Source organism: Dendrobates tinctorius, unplaced genomic scaffold (genome assembly GCF_039654945.1).
Source record: "Dendrobates tinctorius isolate UK_male_01 unplaced genomic scaffold, ASM3965494v1 ptg000048l, whole genome shotgun sequence".
In the NCBI taxonomy this organism is placed as follows: domain Eukaryota; kingdom Metazoa; phylum Chordata; class Amphibia; order Anura; family Dendrobatidae; genus Dendrobates; species Dendrobates tinctorius.
The window spans coordinates 18,910,604-18,925,645 of NW_027361716.1; the positions used below are offsets into that span (position 1 = coordinate 18,910,604).

The following is a 15,042-nucleotide window of genomic DNA, read 5'->3' on the forward strand; positions in this document are numbered from 1 at the left end:
CCAGGTGTTTGACAATCAGGCTCACTACCTTTCTTCACCAGAAGAGGGAGTTCCTCGGGCCTCAGTAGTGAAGGGGAAAATGAACTCACAACAGGAGGAGTAGCGAGGAGAGAGATGAATTAGTCGGGCAGCAGAGTTAAGGCTGGACTAGAGAGGTGCGAGGGAATTAGCAGGGAGGCCACAGAAAAGGATGTTGCCATAGTCAAGGCGGGAGATGATGAGGGCATGCACAAGCATTTTAGTAGATTGAGGGTTGAGGAAGAGACAGATTCTGGAAATATTTTTGAGCTGGAGGCGACAGGAGGTGGAGAGCTTGGATGTGCAGTTTGAAGGACAGGGCAGAGTCAAGGGTTACTCCGAGGCAGCGGACCTCCGGTACGGGGGAAATGCGTGATATCATCAGTTGTTATGGATAGGTCGGGTAAGGAAGATCTGTGAGATGGGGGAAAGATGATCAGTTCAGCTTTGTCCACATTGAGTTTAAGGGAGCAGGAGGAGAAGAAGGAGGATATGGCTGATAGACACTCTGGGATTCTGGAGAGCAGAGAGGTGACGTCTGGGCCAGAGAGGTAGATCTGAGTATCATCGGCATAAAGGTAGTACTGGAATCCGTGGGACTTTATGAGTTGCCCCAGTACAAGTGTATAGATTGGGAAGAGTAGGGGTCCTAGAAATGAGCCTTGGGGGACTCCAACAAAGAGAGGGTGAGATGAGGAGGTAGTGTGGGAGTGGGAGACGCTGAAAGTGATGTCGGAAAGGTATGAGGAGATCCAGGACAGGGCGAGGTCTTTGATGCCAAAGGAGGAGAGGATCTGAAGTAGGAGGCAGTGGTCAACTGTGTCAAAAGCAGAGGACAGGTCTAGAAGGAGGAGTATAGAGTATTGTCCGTTAGCTTTGGCTGTAAGTAGGTTGCCAGTAATTTTGGTCAGGGCTGTCTCAGTGGAATGATGGGGATGGAAACCAGATTGTAGATTGTCAAAGAGCATGTTGGATGAGAGGTGGGAGGAAAGTTCAGCGTGAACGTGCTGTTCCAGAGTTTGGAAGCGAATGGGAGCAGCGATATTACGCGATAGCTGGACATAGCTGTTGGGTCGAGGGTTGGCTTTTTAAGGATAGGCGTGATTGTGGCATGTTTGAAAGCAGAAGGGAAGGTACCAGAAGTTAATGATGCGTTTAAGAGGTAGGTGTTAGGAGCGGTGGAACGCACTAAATAAAATTATAAATAAAGTACGTTCACCGCTCGGGGTCCACGGTGCGGTAGATGGTAAGACCGCTGCTAGGTGGTGGCAGAGGTATCTGGCGGTAGAGTGCACAGGGTTAAGACTTCATCCGAGAACACTGAACAAGCTCTGTTGCACTCACAGAGCACATGAACAGATAAGGCTGCAGCGAGCTCTGTTTCACTCACAGAGCTGCAAGCGTACGCAAGCTCTGTTACACACACAGAGCTGCAAGCATTCACAAGCTCTGTTACACACACAGAGTTGCAAGCATACACGAGTGCAACAACGCTGAGTCTGTTTGAATGTCACAGGAGCTCAGCGACACAGACGCGGTATCTGGTCACAGGAGCGGCCCTAGCTGACGGCACCAACTCCGTCTAGACCTACCGTGTACGTCTGGGAAATAGGGCGTTGCAAGTGCAAACGCACCTAGAGCTGCTACTGCAGGGCGGCGTTAACTAAGCCGCTGTAGAAACGCTGCTGTCAAGCAGGCGCAAGCTGACGCTAGCTGCTGAGCGCTGGAGTAATGGCGCACTGGCACTAGTACTGGCTCTAACTCAAACTCTCACACATTCGTAATAACCAAGGAATGGGGGTTTCAAATGAGTCATTCACCAGTCCATGCATCCATCAACAAACATACAGCAGCAAGTATGACTATACTAGCGCATGGCGGAACAGCCATGCACGCTTTTTATAGCGTACGGGACCTGCCGGAAATCTCCAGAACTCCAATAGGAGCCAATAGGATTCAGAGCAGGACCTGAGCACCTGACTCCCGAACTCCAATAGGAGCTCGTCCTGTGAGCATGCTCAGAAGCTGGCACAAAGGACTTAGCCTCTGGAGATAAATGTGGGGACCTGGGTTTCTGCATAGGTATGGCAGAACTCAGATTCCTAACAGTAGGTTAGGGATGGGATAAGAGTGGTGGTGATGTTGGGGAGGAGGTGGGATGGGATAGGGTCAAGTGCACAAGTGGTGAGGTGTGATTTGGAGAGAAGATGAGCAAGCTTCTCTTCAGTGATGTTGGATAAGGAGATTATGGGGTTTAGGCATTGGTTTGGTATACAGAGGGGTTGTGGTGGTTGAGCAATAAAGACTTGCCGTATTTGGTCTATCTTGTTTTTGAAGTGTGTGGCAAAGTCCTCGGCAGAGATTAGGGAAGTCAGAGGGGGCAGTGGTGGGCGGAGGAGGGAGTTAAAAGTATTGAACAACTGTTTGGGGTTGTGGGATAAGGAAGATACAAGGGAAGTAAAGTAGGCCTGTTTAGCAGAGGTGATGGCAGATTTGAATGCAAGTGTTGCATGTTTGAGTGCAATAAAGTAGTCTTGCGAATGCGTTTTCTTCCAGCGCCGTTCTGCAATTCTGGATGCTTGCACTCTGTTATGCATAACAGGGGTGAACTAGTCAATGGCTGATGCAAGAGTGGCATTGTAGAAACTAGTGTCATGGAGTGAAGATATGAAGTACAGTGGTAGAATAGAGTCAGAGAGTGTGTGGGTGTCTAGATGTGCAAGGTTTCTGCAGGGGTGCGCATGTTGCTGGACATGGGTGACAGGTGAGGAGGACAGGGATGAAAAAGTGAGTAGATGGTGGTCAGACAGAGGGAGAGGGGAGGTTGTGAGGTTAGATAAGGAGCAGAGATGGGTGTTAGGGGCTTGCGGAATGCTCCGAATAATAAAGATGGTATAAGGTGCGTTCACAGCCAGGGGTCCACCATGCAGAGATGGTAAACTGCTGCTCGGTGGTAATGGCGGCGAACTAAGTGAACACCGGCGGGATATCCGCTGACCCAGTGTGCACAGGAGCGAACTCTGTTACCTCACAGAGCCGCTAAAACAACTGCCTGAGCCTGTTTATACTCACAGAGCACGGCTGGGCGAGCACTAGCTAACAGTCACAGAACTCTGCCCTAGAGACACAGGACTAGAGTCTCTCTAGACCACTAGCGCTCAGCGCCGCAGCTGCGGTGCCAGCAAGAGAACAGAATAATATTAATTGCACCGAGTGTGCACTGCACCGCTCCGGCGGACGCCACTAACCACCCAGAGCAGGGAGGAAAGCGCTTAAGTAGCGCACGGCGCCGCAGTAAGGAACGCTGCTGTTCGTGCGGTGCAGAGGTGCTGTGACGTCTGCCTGCGGGTCTGGGCTGCAGCCAGGCAACACCCCGAGAAACACTGATACCCTTTACCCCTATACAGGGATCTGGATTTATAGCAGAGCCCAGGAGGCGCTGTCTGAATAGGAGCAGTGACCAGAGCAGGACGGTCGCCAGAAAGGTGTTCCAATACGGGACACAAACGTGGAGATATGCAAGTCTAAACCAGTCGGACAGCAATGGTACAACAACGGTAGACAGAAACAGAGTCAGATTCAGGCCGAGAGTCATAAACCAGGAGAGTAGCAGAGGTACAGAATCGTTAGGCAGAGGCAGAGTCAGATTCAGGCCGAAAGTCATAAACCAGAAGAGTAGCAGAGGTACAGAATCGTTAGGCAGAAGGAGAGTCAGAAGTCCAGGTCAAAGTCAGAGTCAGTCAGAAAGTAATTCACACAGTAACACACGGGGGGAACCAAGAATATATCCGGCGGCTTGCAAGACCAGTCCCAAGGTATTTCAGGGATCAGGTCACCCCTCATAGGTTCCTGAACTGATGATGTCATCAGTACCGCCCCCAGGACCAGGCCAGATGGAGATGCAGTAACCTCTTGATGACTGACAGAGGGGCGGAGCCTGCGTCCACCAGATGCCTGCGCAGGTGCCCTTACTCTGTCAGCACCATAACTCCCGGGCGAGCCATAGCGCCTCCTAGTGACCACGACAGGAGCAGCAGACCCAGAATTTAACGGCGACGTGACAGACCGGCGCCTCCTAGAGGCTAAAGCCGGGACAGTAGGCTCTGAGCCTGACGTGACAGAACCACGGCCCCTTCCAGTGGCCGAGGCAGGAACAGCCGTCCCTGAGTCTGACGATAAAGTGGCGGTACGGCGCCTCCTAGTGGCCGCGACCGGAACAGCAGGCCCTAAGTCTGGCGGAAACGTGACAGGTGCCTTGTGCTGATGGCACTATATGATGCTAACGCTCGTGTGAAGGGCAGCATGCTCTGTGGCACATAGACTAAGTCACTACTGGCGCTGACTCTGACTCCGTAACCCCTATACCATACACAACCAAAGGGAGGGGATCATAATGAGTAAGTCACCAGTCTCATGCATCCATCTTCACACACACAATTACCCATAAGAGTTTATACTAGCGCATGGCCGAGCAGCCATGCAACTCTTTTATAGCGGCGTCCTTCCGGGTCCTTCCCAGTGGACCCGGAGCAGGAACGGGACCTGCGCATGTGACCTCTCTCACCTCCAATGAGAGGTTGTCCCACGGGCATGCTCAGTAGGCAAAAGACAGGACTTAGTCCCAGGAGCATCTGCTTGCTTCTGACTCAGGCATGGTGTTATAGAAGAGCCTGAAGGAGCATCCAGATGCCTAGCATTAGCCTGGGCAAGACACCAGGACCGATGTCTCTGCTGAGCAGGAATCTCTGCAGCCGCAGAGGAATGGGAGACCGCAGAGAACATGGCTCGAGATTCCCCCTTTGCAGTGGAGAAAACTCGATGCCTAACAACGGATGAAGACCAGGTCTAATGTGTGTCCATCTATGTGCATGGCTGAGGAGGACCACTGAATAAGTCCAAAAGATGATGTAAGGGACAGGAGTTTGGAGGCTGCCGACTGGTGTGTGTCAATGAGGATGTTGAAGTCACCCATGATGATGGTGGGAATGTCAGCAGAGAGAAAAGGGAAGGATCCAGGTGGAGAATTGGTCCATAAAGGCAGTGGTCGGGCCGAGAGGTCTGTATATGATGGCCACTTGAAGTTTGGAAGGAGAGTAGATGCGGACAGAGTGAACTTCAAAAGAGGGAAGGATAAGGGAGGGAAGAGGTGGGATTGGGTTGAAGGTGCAGTTGGAAGAAAGGAGAAGACCCACTCCTCCACCATGTCTGTTGCCAGGGCGAGGAGTGTGGGTGAAGTGTCCGCCGTAACCTATCGCAGCAGGGGAGGCAGTGTCGGAGGGTGTCAGCCATGTTTCGGTGAGGCCAAGGAAAGAAAATATACAAGAGGTAAAGAACTCGTGGATCACATGAAGTTTATTGCAGATGGAGCGGGCATTCCAAAGCGATCCAGAGAGTGGGAGCACGGTGGTGGGCGTCAAGGGCACGGATTTGAGGTGGGAAAGATTTTGGGTGTTTGTATTGGGTTTGGGGCGATAGAAGGGGGTAATAATGGGAGTTATGAGCTGTGGGGTCCAGGATTGGACAGAGCATGTGGGAGAAGGAGGGTGGGCGTCTTGTTTTGTGTTTATTAGAAGAGATCTGAGATTGAGGAGCAGGTCAGCGGAAGAGGTCAGGTGGGGCGGCAAGAGGGAAGGAGAGATTATTACTTGGTTAGAGGGTGTTGGGGTATGTGAATAGCAAATGAGAGTGAGGAGTTATTGAGCCAAAACTGTTAGAGCGTATGTCAGCATGATGAGAGTAGGTGTGGAGGAAGGAGAAAGAAATGTAGTATATTTACTAACAGTGGTAAGTTGTACCTTCTGGTCACTTCTGGCTCATATCTGGCATATTTCTGCTGTTATCCTTATAGAGACAGACCGAGGTCCAGGCAGACCTATGACTCTGAATTTATAACAAGCTAACAGCACATGAAACAGGCCAGGTGTGTTTGGGAGGGAAGTATAAAGTAGATATGACAGGCTCAAACCCCAACTTAGGTGCTCTGGGAAAAAACAAGACTAAAGTATAGGAGTAACCCCGGCACACTAATAACATGAAAGTAAAGTCTTCTCAACGACAGTCTTTAATTGTTGTGATTTTATTGATTGTGAAAAAAAAGGGTGGTGTTACAATCCAAAAAAGGGTGGTGTTACAATCCAACGTTTCAGCTCTACATCTCGAGCTTTCATCAGGGATATGACTACAATATATACAATAAAAGAACAAAAATCAATAAATAAACTTTATAAAGTATTATAAAACCAAAAATCTAGTGATAGGTGATACATAAGGTGGGGACAGTGTCAAACATCCTTTGTGAAGGTGTGTATGGATCTATAATGATGTGAGGCCAGTGAGTATGTATTGTGGTGTGATACGGTGAACATGTGAGAGGTTGAAAAGAGGAATAGAGTGAAGGTGTAAGGAGTTGAAAAGCATGAATGTGTAGGTAGTGTTGAGAAAGGGCATTAGGGGACAGTGAAGTGGAGTGGGAATAAAGGTGAGGTCATCTAAGGAGGCAGTGTGTAAGGGGTGCTCTTGGAAATGTTAAGGCATAAGGTATAAATACCTAGATCCTTGGTTTTGAGGTGTGTGTATAAGTGGTATAGGTTTGCCTTTGTAATCCAGCTGCTGGAACGGTACCTATAGTAACCACTGAAAAAGGGTATAGGTTAAGGAATAGCAAGGTATATAGAAAGAAAAGATATAAAAGAAAGTTTTAGGGGTCACATACCGATGTGTAGGGTCAGCACGTGACTCCCGTCCTAAGGACAAAAAAAGCAGGTCAATAAGCTGAGATGGAGAAAGGAAACCCAGTCTATGAAGACTGTAGGGCACCATTACCTTGTGTCCTAAATCTAGTCAGGTGTGGAGGAGGCCGGAAGTGCATGTGGCTTAGTGCAGTGATGTTAAATACTGTCAAGCACTTCCTGATTGGGTGGGGAAGGGGCGGGAATGGGGGGGAAGGGCCATCGCCATCTTAGCGAGGTCAAAAATGTCTGAATGAATGTACTGAGCATGTGCAGGGCGGGGATAGAGAATGAGCATGTTTTGACTTGACAGGAAGTGATGGTGGCAGTCGCCATCTTGGTAAGGTAAAAAAATGTCAGAATGAATGTACTGAGCATGTGCAGGGCGGGGATAGAGAATGAACATGTTTTGACTTGACAGGAAGTGATGTTGGCAGTCGCCATCTTGGTGAGGTCAAAATTGTCAGAATGAATGTACTGAGCAGGTGCGAGCCATCCAGGAAGTGAAGTAAAAAAGGGAGGGTTGTGAGGAAATGTCACATGCATACAGGCGGCCATTTTAATGGTGGGACTGTGCTGAATTCATGCACGGTGATAATTTCAGTGCTGGTTGTGCCTATCAGGTTTCAGAGAAACTTCCTTTTCCTGCCTAAAAACAAAGAAAGGTAATTAGAGCAAGGTTTACATACAAAGAGTAAAATGGCGTTCATATTAACACACTTATGTCAGAAATATCTCCTATAAACCAAAAAACGTTGTGTAGGAAAAGAACTTATTTGGTAGTGATTTTAAACTCCTGATGAAAAACAAAACTAATTCACTATGAAGTGGAATTTAGAAGGGATTAATAATACATTTCAGATTCTCTATTGAGACCGTGTGGATGGAGGGTATTTAGGTGATATATCCAATACGCTTCACGCTCTTTGAGCGTTTGGATTCTATTACCCCCTCGTCTGGGTACAGGGATTTGTTCGATAACCTGAAATTTCAGTTGGCTTACAGAGTGTCTATTTTCCACAAAATGGGCAGGAATTGGTAAAAGTGTGTTCTCACACCGGATGGTTGATTTATGTTTGGAAATGCGGTCTTTCACATGCTGGGTGGTTTCCCCAACGTATCCTAGGCCGCATGGGCATTTGATTAAATAGACGACAAAATTTGAGTTGCAGGTAAAATAGCCATTGATCTTGTACCGTTTGCCAGACCTCGGATGGGTGAATGAATCGCCTTTACTAACATTCGTGCATTGTGCGCAACCCAAACAAGGGAAGGTTCCGTTGCGCACCGTGCTAAATGTCTTCTGCCTGAATGTCTTGAAGTGGGAGCCCACGTCGGCTCTAACCAAAGTGTTTTTTAGGTTCTGAGCCCGCTTATGGCAGATGAGAGGAGGATTTTGGAAATTTTCAATCCCCGGGTAAGCCTTTTCTAGTAGGGGCCAGTGTTCAAGGACTGCTTTTTTGATCAGAGGAGAGAACGGGTGATAGGTGTTGATGAACTTAACCCTATTCTCTACATCACAGTCACGTTGGGTAATTCTGGTTTGTTGTTCAGCATTAAATTTGGGGTATCCTCTTGTTTGAAACTTTTCAGTCATCTCGTCATGTCTCATTTGCCTGATATCAGGTTTTGAGACTATGCGGTCAATTCTGTCATGTTGGGATTTAGGTAGAGCTATCTTCACGTGTCTTGGGTGACAACTGGACCAGTGTAGTAGACTATTACGGTCTGTAGGTTTGACGTAAAGGTCACTTGTAAGGGTGCCAGAGTCAGTTTTAGAGATCATGGTGTCAAGGAAACTGACAGACTGTGTGTTGGAATGTGAGGTAAAGGTTAGGTTCGGTATACTCTGGTTGAGGTCATGTACAAAATCTGTGAGGCTATTGGTGTCACCTGTCCATACACAAAAGATGTCGTCTATGTATCTGAGCCAGGTAAGAGCAGGTTTTCTATATAGATGATGTGTGTAGACAAAGTCAGCCTCAAATTTACACATGAAGATGTTAGCGTACGGGGGGGCTACATTCGACCCCATCGCGGTACCCCGTGCCTGGAGGTAGAATTGGTCCTCAAAGAGGAAATAGTTGTTGTTGAGGACCAATTTGAGTGTATCGGTACAGAACAATTTCTGGGGTTCGCTAAGAGAGGATTGTAAATCTAGGAACCATCTGACAGCCTCGATGCCAAGATCGTGATCTATACTAGTATATAGGCTGTTGACGTCTAGGCTGGCTAATAAACAAAAGGAAGGAATGTCATGGAGGGTTCTAACGTGGTTCAGAAAATCACCGGTGTCTTTGAGATAAGATGGAATTTTTGGTACTAGTGGAGTGAGGATCTTTTCCAAGGTTATTGACAGGGGTGAGAGGATAGAGTCGGTAGATGCCACTATGGGTCTACCGGGGGGCTTTTCCAAATTTTTATGTATTTTGGGGAGTATATAAATGACTGGAGTTATGGGACTTTGTTTGTGCAAATACTCTGCCAGTTTAGAATCAATTGTACCCAAATTTAAGTGGAAGTTGATCAAATTGTCTATCTTTCTCTCTATGGAGTAGATAGGATTCGTGGGGATGGGTCTGTATGTCGTGACGTCAGAGAGTTGTCTCTGGATTTCAGACAGATAGTATTTCTTATCCAGTACTACAATGGAGCCACCTTTATCAGCAGGCTTTATGACAATGTCCTTGTTGTTTTTAAGACTTTTCAGTGCTAATGATTCTTCTCTATTAAGGTTATGCTTAAGGTGGTATTTACCATGTTTGATTTCATCTATATACTTATCCACAGAAGCATTAACAAGTGAAATATACGTCTCGACAGGATGATAGAGGCGAGGTGGTTGAAACGTGCTCGGGATCTTGAGTCCGAGATCTTTGAGAATAAACGTCTCTTGGGTGCTGGTTCCCGAGGAGAAAGGTACCTGGTTGGTGTTTATGTCTCCGCCATCTTTGTCAAAATGTACCTTAAGTCTCAAAGAGCGGTAAAAACGATTTAACTCTTGGTGTACGAGGAACGGATCAAAGGAGGGAGTGGGACAGAATGAGAGGCCCCTCTGGAGAACTCGGATCTCGGCAGGTGAGAGACAATAGGTAGAGATGTTGAAGACAAGATTGTTCTTACCTGAGATCGAGTATTGGGACGTGTATCCCTCTGGGGGTCCTCGTCTGTTTTTTCTTCTTCCTCCTCGTCTGAAACTGTGTTTGGAGGTGCCGGGGGTTTCTTGCGCGGGTCGAAAAAAGACTTGGGCGGTTTCCCACCGCGTCCTCCTCTGCCGCCTCGTCCAACTTGACCACCATCCGAACCTGATGAGCCATATCGGTTTCTGTAGGGGGGACCATCTGGAAGTGTGGTATACCGCCATCTATAGACCTGGTTTTTGAGATAGTCGTCCTGGTCTCTCAGAAACTTGTTCTTTTTTCGTGTTTTCAGTTCATTGGTGTAGTCTTGTAGAGTTTTGTTGGCTCTTGCCTTAAGGCTAGCGAGATCTGTTGGAGAAAGAGTGTTAGTCAACTGATTTTCGATAGCAGCAACCTGATCTTTCACCTTCTGTATATTCTCCTGGAGAAATTTGATGGTCAACACCATTAAATCTATAGAGCACTTATTTAGAATATTTTCAAAAAGTTGACAATATTCCTCATTGTCACTGAAGAGGGTTGGTCGTAACGAGACCCTGAGTCCCCTCGGAATCCGCTGTGCCTTCGTGTATTGAGCTAAAGTATATGCATGCAATTCAAAAGATGAAAGTTTCTTCAATTCCTTTTCATAATCCCTCGATTTCACCTCACGGGTAGGGATATTCAGGAAATTGTCAGTTTCTCTGACCGTAGAAAGAATACTAGATCTTTCTTCTTCGTTGAAGGAGAAGACACCGAAGGAGGCCATGAAAAATTGCGAAAATATGGTTTAGAGGGGGAGACAACTGTCTAAAATAGATCAAATATAAAGTAGATATGACAGGCTCAAACCCCAACTTAGGTGCTCTGGGAAAAAACAAGACTAAAGTATAGGAGTAACCCCGGCACACTAATAACATGAAAGTAAAGTCTTCTCAACGACAGTCTTTAATTGTTGTGATTTTATTGATTGTGAAAAAAAAGGGTGGTGTTACAATCCAAAAAAGGGTGGTGTTACAATCCAACGTTTCAGCTCTACATCTCGAGCTTTCATCAGGGATATGACTACAATATATACAATAAAAGAACAAAAATCAATAAATAAACTTTATAAAGTATTATAAAACCAAAAATCTAGTGATAGGTGATACATAAGGTGGGGACAGTGTCAAACATCCTTTGTGAAGGTGTGTATGGATCTATAATGATGTGAGGCCAGTGAGTATGTATTGTGGTGTGATACGGTGAACATGTGAGAGGTTGAAAAGAGGAATAGAGTGAAGGTGTAAGGAGTTGAAAAGCATGAATGTGTAGGTAGTGTTGAGAAAGGGCATTAGGGGACAGTGAAGTGGAGTGGGAATAAAGGTGAGGTCATCTAAGGAGGCAGTGTGTAAGGGGTGCTCTTGGAAATGTTAAGGCATAAGGTATAAATACCTAGATCCTTGGTTTTGAGGTGTGTGTATAAGTGGTATAGGTTTGCCTTTGTAATCCAGCTGCTGGAACGGTACCTATAGTAACCACTGAAAAAGGGTATAGGTTAAGGAATAGCAAGGTATATAGAAAGAAAAGATATAAAAGAAAGTTTTAGGGGTCACATACCGATGTGTAGGGTCAGCACGTGACTCCCGTCCTAAGGACAAAAAAGCAGGTCAATAAGCTGAGATGGAGAAAGGAAACCCAGTCTATGAAGACTGTAGGGCACCATTACCTTGTGTCCTAAATCTAGTCAGGTGTGGAGGAGGCCGGAAGTGCATGTGGCTTAGTGCAGTGATGTTAAATACTGTCAAGCACTTCCTGATTGGGTGGGGAAGGGGCGGGAATGGGGGGGAAGGGCCATCGCCATCTTAGCGAGGTCAAAAATGTCTGAATGAATGTACTGAGCATGTGCAGGGCGGGGATAGAGAATGAGCATGTTTTGACTTGACAGGAAGTGATGGTGGCAGTCGCCATCTTGGTAAGGTAAAAAAATGTCAGAATGAATGTACTGAGCATGTGCAGGGCGGGGATAGAGAATGAACATGTTTTGACTTGACAGGAAGTGATGTTGGCAGTCGCCATCTTGGTGAGGTCAAAATTGTCAGAATGAATGTACTGAGCAGGTGCGAGCCATCCAGGAAGTGAAGTAAAAAAGGGAGGGTTGTGAGGAAATGTCACATGCATACAGGCGGCCATTTTAATGGTGGGACTGTGCTGAATTCATGCACGGTGATAATTTCAGTGCTGGTTGTGCCTATCAGGTTTCAGAGAAACTTCCTTTTCCTGCCTAAAAACAAAGAAAGGTAATTAGAGCAAGGTTTACATACAAAGAGTAAAATGGCGTTCATATTAACACACTTATGTCAGAAATATCTCCTATAAACCAAAAAACGTTGTGTAGGAAAAGAACTTATTTGGTAGTGATTTTAAACTCCTGATGAAAAACAAAACTAATTCACTATGAAGTGGAATTTAGAAGGGATTAATAATACATTTCAGATTCTCTATTGAGACCGTGTGGATGGAGGGTATTTAGGTGATATATCCAATACGCTTCACGCTCTTTGAGCGTTTGGATTCTATTACCCCCTCGTCTGGGTACAGGGATTTGTTCGATAACCTGAAATTTCAGTTGGCTTACAGAGTGTCTATTTTCCACAAAATGGGCAGGAATTGGTAAAAGTGTGTTCTCACACCGGATGGTTGATTTATGTTTGGAAATGCGGTCTTTCACATGCTGGGTGGTTACCCATATTTCTGCTGTTATCCTTATAGAGACAGACCGAGGTCCAGGCAGACCTATGACTCTGAATTTATAACAAGCTAACAGCACATGAAACAGGCCAGGTGTGTTTGGGAGGGAAGGGCAGCAGGGAGACTGGTTACAGACACAGGAGGAGAGAATTAGAAGTCAGAAGACAAAAATACAAAGGAGATAGATCCAAATGGACAGATAAGGCCAAATGTGTGTTAGCATCAAGGAAATAAGGTGAGAAAGCAGCCAGTGGACATACCAGTAATAGCAGAGAGATACAGGGTGATTCGGATCAGGAAAGATGGGTTATGGTATTGCAAAAGCTGGTGGACATACCAGTAATAGCCTTTTCCTTCACTCCCATCATTGCCTTCTCCATCACTCCCATCATCCCCTTCTCCATTCCTCCCATCATTCCCATCATTGCCTTCTCCATCACTCCCATCACTCCCATCATTGTCTTCTCCATCACTCCCATCATCCCCATCATTGCCTTTTCCATGACTCCCATCATTGCCCTCCCCATCACTCCCATCATCCCAATCATCCCCTTCTCCATCCAATGGCGGATCTTAATAGGGGCGGATGGGGCGGTCGCCCCGGGCCCAAGGTTTTTAGGGGGCCCAGGGCAGGGGCCAATCGGTCGGTCGGCATTGCATATGATCTGTCAGTCTGTCACTGTGTGAGCCGCTCAGCCGCCCGCCGCCGCCCAGTGGCGTAGGAACTTGGAAGGGGGGCGGCGGGCAGTCCCAGGCAGCACGTGTGTGGGGGCGGCGCAGCATGGCAGGAGGCAGAGCAGAAGTTCCTCCTCTCTCTGTGTGCTGTGGGCGGCCCGGCCGGGACTGAGAAGCGTGGAGGCGGCGGCGCCGACTGGCAGTGCACAGTGAGGAGGACTCGCTCAGCCCATGAGATTTTGGCAGCGGCTAGCGCAGGGCAGGTGGGTCACTGACACACTCACCGTCGGCGTCACCATTTGGGAGGACTGGAGGATGCTCTGCCTCTCCCCAGCCTCCCTCCCTGGCTGCTCCCTCCGCTCCAATCCAATGCATTATGCAATTTATGTGGCTGCCTCCAAATTGGAGGGAGCAGCCAGGGAGGCTGGGGAGAGGCAGAGCATGGAGGCAGCCACATAATGCATTGGAGGGAGGCTGGGGAGAGAGGCAGAGCATGGAGACCAGTAGCCGGCCAGGCCGGCGGTACCCCCTCCCAAGCGCGGCCATTTTATTCCTTTCCAGACCCCGCATCCGAGCTGGCCATTCACCGCCCCTAAATATCAGCATATGCAGTGTTTTTGTGAGAAGAGCCACAAAATGTGGACAGAAAATGTTTTCCTGGGAAGGGGGGTACAGGGGCCCAGGTTTTATGAACAGCCCCGGGCCCATAGGCCACTTAATCCGCCACTGTCTCCATCCCTCCCATCATCCCCATCATTGCCTTCTCCATCCCTCCCATCACTCTCATCATTGCCTTCTCCATCACTCCCATCATCCCTATCATTGCCTTTTCCATCACTCCCATCATTGCCTTCTCCGTCACTCCCATTATCCCCATCATCCCCTTCTCCATCCCTCCCATCATCCCCATCATTGCCTTCTCCATCACTCTCTTCACACACACACACACACACACACCCATCACACAAACACACACACACACCTCTCCGCTGCTCTGAGCTCTCAGGCGCTGGCAGCTTCCTCCCGCGCTTTCTCTCACTGGCACACAGCGGCGAGGAGCTGAATGATGATGTCATCCAGCCTGGATTTGGGGATCATCTGCCATTCTTCCTTGCAGATCCTCTCCAGTTCCATCAGGTTGGATGGTGAACGTTGGTGGACAGCCATTTTCAGGTCTCTCCAGAGATGCTCAATTGGGTTTAGGTCACGGCTCTGGCTGGGCCAACCAAAAATGGTCACAGAGTTGTTCTGAAGCCACTCCTTTTGTTATTTAAGCTGTGTACATAGGGTCATTGTCTTGTTGGAAGATGAACCTTTGGCCAAGTCTGAGGTCCAGAGAACTCTGGAAGAGGTTTTCATCCAGGATATCTCTGTATTTGGCCACATTCATGTTTCCTTCAATTGCAACCAAGTCGTCCTGTGCCTGCAGCTGAAAAACACCCCCATAGCATGATGCTGCCACCACCATGTTTCACTGCTGGGATTGTATTAGGCAGGTGATGAGCAGTGCCTGGATTTCTCCACACATACCGCTTAGAATTATCACCAAAAAGTTCTATCTTCGTCTCATCAGACCACAGAATCTTATTTCTCATTGTCTTTGAGTCCTTCATGTCTTTTTTAGCAAACTCAATGCAGACTTTCATATGTCTTGCACTAAGGAGAGGCTTCCGTCGAGTCACTCCGCCATAAAGACCCGACTGGTGAAGGGCTGCAGTGATAGTTGACTTTGTGGAACTTTCTCCCATCTCCCTCCTGCATCTGTGGAGCTC

At 47.6% G+C, this 15,042-nt stretch overlaps 2 protein-coding genes across 4 annotated transcripts in view; one reads left to right on the forward strand and one right to left on the reverse strand.

Annotated features, from left to right (window-relative positions):
- The window catches only part of PRRG4 (proline rich and Gla domain 4), a 112,632-nt gene that overhangs the window by 27,690 nt on the left and 69,900 nt on the right, over positions 1-15,042 (forward strand). Inside the window, exon 1 of one of the 2 annotated variants that reach the window (XM_073576329.1) lies at positions 11,847-12,144. The exons of the other annotated variant lie outside the window; for it this stretch is intronic. Coding sequence (XP_073432430.1) covers positions 12,020-12,144 — 125 coding nt within the window. The 5' untranslated portion in view covers positions 11,847-12,019. Of the gene's footprint in view, positions 1-11,846; positions 12,145-15,042 lie in introns of those variants that run through there. 2 annotated transcript variants of the gene reach the window in all.
- On the reverse strand, positions 6,079-11,567 carry LOC141090246 (uncharacterized). 2 transcript variants are annotated; one of them, XR_012232401.1, is made up of 3 exons: positions 9,870-11,567; positions 6,841-7,395; positions 6,079-6,761 (listed from the first exon to the last, which is right to left on the reverse strand). XR_012232401.1 is itself a non-coding variant. In XM_073576331.1 (2 exons), the coding sequence occupies exons 1-2, from the start codon at positions 10,632-10,634 to the stop codon at positions 7,366-7,368; spliced, it is 795 nt and encodes a 264-aa protein (XP_073432432.1). In that variant the 5' UTR covers positions 10,635-11,567; the 3' UTR covers positions 6,079-7,365. The 2 variants fall into 2 exon arrangements, 1 of the variants encoding a protein (XP_073432432.1); XM_073576331.1 differs by having other exon boundaries at positions 6,079-7,395.

What these genes read in the sequence shown, in the direction of transcription:
- LOC141090246 (XM_073576331.1), bottom strand. Translation starts at nt 10,634, where the DNA reads ATGGCCTCCTTCGGTGTCTTCTCCTTCAACGAAGAAGAAAGATCTAGT. An exon ending in GTCCCAATACTCGATCTCAG is followed by an intron (nt 7,396 to 9,869) that starts GTAAGAACAATC and finishes CTTTGTTTTTAG; the next exon opens with GCAGGAAAAGGAAGTTTCTC.